Source organism: Poecilia reticulata, linkage group LG6 (genome assembly GCF_000633615.1).
Source record: "Poecilia reticulata strain Guanapo linkage group LG6, Guppy_female_1.0+MT, whole genome shotgun sequence".
Taxonomy (NCBI): Eukaryota; Metazoa; Chordata; class Actinopteri; order Cyprinodontiformes; family Poeciliidae; genus Poecilia; species Poecilia reticulata.
In genome coordinates this window covers 14,699,628-14,704,095 of record NC_024336.1, presented here as the reverse complement: position 1 = coordinate 14,704,095, position 4,468 = coordinate 14,699,628, and the positions used below count along the sequence as shown (strand labels likewise).

The window sequence follows — 4,468 nt, the reverse complement described above, 5'->3', positions numbered from 1 at the left end:
ATAACAAACAAATGAATTAGGTTCATAAAAGAATGACAAATTTGGTTGTAACAACTAGGATTGTTAAACAGATAAGCAAAAATTTGGATTTTTGTTTATGTGGTGCTATATGTATTATTTAAGAGATTTTTTATTGGTAGAGTCTTATATAGAAGAAAAATAAGATGAAACTATTTAGTCTATCGAGGTGGAAATTTTTCTTAGAGTCTAAAACTATAAAATAAAACATATTCATAGAATCACAATATCAACAATTTGTGCATCGAGTAAAACACTTAGAATGCAACAGGTAAATGTTATCATTTAGTTTGGTTAAAAATTATTATTGCACTGTCAATAAATTACTTGTAATCAATGTTCTTAGGTACCAGAGGGAAACAGTAATGCTTTCATGAGCTCAGAGGTTCAAACTGATGAATAAAGAGGATGGATGTTCTCTGCTGAAATTTCTTGTTGTCTTCCATGTTCTTTCAGCAAACAGTTGACAGAGTTGTTTTACCTGCCATTCAAAGCATTCTTAAAAGTTTCACTTATTGTGCAGCTCATGTGACTAAACCAGCTGAGGAGATGAAAAGTTAAAACACTCAACATTGTCTTCTACATTAGCTCTAGTTGGGTGACCCCAAGATCACTGGGTCTCCTTAAAAGATAGAGTCTCTGAGTCTGAAAACATTTCTTAAAAATATAGTCAGTGTTTTTAGCAAAGTTGAGCTGACTATCCAGGAATGACCCAAAGTATTTAATATTTGCCTCAGTTTCAACAGGTTGGCCATCGAGAGAAACTGGAACCACTTTGATGTCTTGTTTAGGTCATTTAATTAGCTCTACATCCTTAAGAAAATGAAAAATGAATAAATAATAAAGACTTTGTGCTATTCTGATTAATGTAATTATATTAGTTGTGTTACCACCTCCACGCCACGAGTGGCAGTAGCAGGCTCGAAAAGATGCGACTAAGAAAAGATTTAGAAGTACACAGAAAGCTACATAATTTGTTTTTTTTTAAAAAACTGTGAACTGCGCAAAATGAAATAAAAGGGACAAGTTATATACATGCCGCGAGTACAACTTCTTTCTAAAGGTGAAGATATATCACAAATATCAAAAGAAAATAAAAACGGGAGATCGTTGATAATATAGGAAATAGCACCCCCTTCACTTCCGGAGTGCAATGGTCCCATTTCCAAATAAGGTATGAGACTGCCAGTGGTCCGTCCCCGCCCCTTTCTGATTGCTGCAGCGAGGTCCTTCTCCATTTGCCAGTAATCAAGAGGATGTACATTGCCACTTCGATTGACCAGGTAAGCATTAAGGTAAAAATAAAAAATAGAGCAAATATACAAAATGGAAACAGAGCTACGGATAGGAATACTTTCTATATAAAGAAAAGCAAATAAGTTAATAGCAGGAGGCAGAAAAGCTGTTGGTAACATTAGCACAGCCGATCCCTCCCTCCAGGAAGTCACCAAACAAAACTGTCCAACTCCAGCTATAATAAAGATATAAAAAAGAAACAAAACAGAAAGTTAAAATAACAAATAATGCCAATTTGTTAATTCAGATTTAATGCATTCCAGATGCAAAAAACGTTCTGAAATGTGATATTTTACAAATTTCACAAATCAATTAGAAAGTTTCACAAATGTTTTATTTATTCTGCTATTAGTGCAGAATAATCCAGTTAAGTTTGAAATGTCTGGGTGTTGTAGGTTTTATAATACAACACATTAAAAATGCTGAAGATAGTGAAAAAGTGTAATCGTTTAGCTATTATCCGAATTAGAAGCTAGATTCGGAAGCTAACTTCAGCTTCGACTGATAGCTACTAGTTGGGCCCTATATATATATATATATATATATATATATATATATATCACTGCAAGAAAATCAAAACACTTAACGTTTACATAGCGTCTCTGTAAGCTTGTCCCTGTTAGCTACGTCAGACATGAGGAATTATGGTGAATACAAACGATTTATTAACTTACCTTTGAAGTTATTGTGAAGTTCGACACATCCAGCTTAAATCCTTTGTCGTTGTTGGAGCGCTTCAGGACTTCTGAATATTTCTATAAGCATCATTAACAGTCCTGCAGCAGCCGAGGAGCCATTGTTATCATACTGTTGCCTGCGCCAAGAAGTGGTCTATGTGGCAAATAAATGCGGAAGTGCTAAAACGTAAGTCCGGGGCATTTAGGCTGAGATACCCAGTTAGCTTTTCTGAAAAAAGCAGTCCGAACAACTCCTTCCCGTTCAGGAACCGTGAGACATATTCGAAAAACATTTAAAGCCTATTAGACGGCTATTTCTCATCTCAATAGTACCAGGATTTACATCTCTAGCTCTCTCATAGTAATAGAAGCGATGAGAGAGAGATGGCGTGCTCTGAGCTCTGAATTTTTTGAGAAAAGGATGAAAATGAATGGCTGGGAGCCTGAGATTACCCTGTCACACGATTTAAATAATCAAGCCCTTCCCATAATTGCTGAGCCTAGTCTTAGACCGATATTTTTGATGACTTATCTTCGGTGACGAGTTACAAGTCATGAAGGTTGGAAATCCTCCATGCCATCACCCTGATTTTTAGCTCCCTCCACAGGTTCTCTAACAAATTCAAGTGAAGACTTAGACTAGGACTTCAATTTACTAAAAATACGTCCAGTCAGACATGTTGATAAAATAAATTGCTTCAAACTTAAAACTGCAAGGGCTATGAATAGCTTCGTACTGAAATGTAGAAATGTCACTTGCATCATTATAAGGTCATTTGTTCTCTACACAACAGCATGTCCCCTTATCATCTTGCAGACTTCTGCACAGTACTTGCTTTTGTGAGATTTAAATGTATTTTATACATAAAAGTTAATTTGTTAATTCTATTTTGCAGATAAACTTGTCTATTATAGAATCATTGGCAATTTTCCCTCAATTTTAATCACTGTTCATAATAAAATTCAACACCCATCTCATTCAGATCAAAATAGCATTAATAAAATCTTTCTAATAAACATAATTGACATAAATGTAAAGAACCAGCTTGTTATCATTACTAATATAGCGGGAAAAAAAGTGTTTTAGTTACCCATTAATCAGAATGTCCCACTGTGGCAGGCTATGAGGGTTGGGGCCTGTAGTTGCCCAACAGCGTCCAAGAGTCAGAACGAGTGTGGGATCTGTCTTGTTAAGCAGCTGAACTTCCACATACACTGGATCCCTCAGTACTTTGCCAACAGGATAGTCTGAGTCCTGATAGTAAGAGGTGTAGGCTGCATTCACTGGGAGACCAAATGCACAAGTTATTACGACAGCCAAGTTTGAAAAATGATCTGCATCACTTTGCAGGCAACATATACTGACCATCGTTGCAACCCTTTGTAATGCATTGGCCATTGCCCAACTTCAGACCCACTCTGATGGGTCCAAGACCAACAGCAATTGGCAGAGGAGGATTATCCCACAGCAGAACTTCGACCACCAGAGTTTCAACTGAGGTGCCAATGTACCTACACTGGAAGAGTAATCTGGAAAAGAGAATGGGTGTTGAACTGGCTTATATATTTATTCTTAAAATATGATACTTTTCTAATGTTCACCTACTCATAGCTGCTGTCCCTGGTAATGGCTCCAAGAGGTCCAACACCCACTTCATAGGAAGATGTCATACTGTTCTCATAGATTATAACTCCAGGCTCCTCCTAAAATATGTTAAAATGGCAAAAAGAGTAATTATTGAAAAATAACCGGATTATTGCCTAAATTAAAGCAATTTTTAAATTTTGATTTTACCATGACAACAGTGCCACAGGCAGTAACAGGAAAGAAATAGATAGCAAAAATGGAATTGGAGTCAACGTGTGTGCAGCCTGGACCTGCTCCCCACAGTGAGATTGTTTCAAGGTCAATGTGGGGCAGGGTGACGTCTTTGGCTACAACAACAATAAATTGGCCATCCTTGGTACACTGGACTGTCACTAATGGAAAAAAGACAGAATATGGTAAGTTAAACTAAACACACCAAATTCCACTTGTAAGAACTTCTGATTAATCACTTTTATTTTGAATGAAATGTTTTACAGGCTAAGGTATTTCAGTTTTCGTCTCACAACAGCAGCCAGTTCAACACTCACCTCCTTTTCCAAAGTAGCAAGACTGGCCTTGAAAGGCCAGAGATTGTTGAAAGCAACAATCTCTGGCCTCACATTCAGTGGCAGTGATGTCTGGAGCTCCACATGGTACTCTTGAGGCTGGTGGCACATCACAACCTTTAGTGCTGGGAATCACAGAGTCTTGTGGAATCTCAGGATACTGAGGCTTAACAGGTGTCTGTGGCTGAGGATACTGATTTTTTGTAGGCATTTGGGGTTTAGGGTATGAAGGGTACTGAGGCTGTGAAGCATCATATGGCAATTGCAGGGGGTTCTGAAGTTGACGTTGCTGGGGGTTCTGAGGTTGCTGGGGATTCTGAGGT

At 37.5% G+C, this 4,468-nt stretch overlaps 2 protein-coding genes across 2 annotated transcripts in view; one reads left to right on the top strand and one right to left on the bottom strand.

Annotated features, from left to right (window-relative positions):
* Nucleotides 1-3,078: 3,078 nt before the first annotated feature.
* The window catches only part of LOC103466347 (zona pellucida sperm-binding protein 1-like), a 2,874-nt gene continuing 1,484 nt past the window's right edge, over nt 3,079-4,468 (bottom strand). The window contains exons 2-6 of the mRNA XM_017305163.1: nt 4,128-4,461; nt 3,787-3,971; nt 3,598-3,695; nt 3,358-3,521; nt 3,079-3,275 (exon numbers count right to left, since the gene is read on the bottom strand). Coding sequence (XP_017160652.1) covers nt 3,079-3,275; nt 3,358-3,521; nt 3,598-3,695; nt 3,787-3,971; nt 4,128-4,461 — 978 coding nt within the window. The remainder of the gene's footprint in view (nt 3,276-3,357; nt 3,522-3,597; nt 3,696-3,786; nt 3,972-4,127; nt 4,462-4,468) is intronic.
* The window catches only part of LOC103466082 (putative cation exchanger C521.04c), an 18,762-nt gene continuing 18,272 nt past the window's right edge, over nt 3,979-4,468 (top strand). Inside the window, exon 1 of the mRNA XM_008411437.2 lies at nt 3,979-3,995. The gene's annotated coding sequence lies outside the window, so the exon portion shown is untranslated. The remainder of the gene's footprint in view (nt 3,996-4,468) is intronic.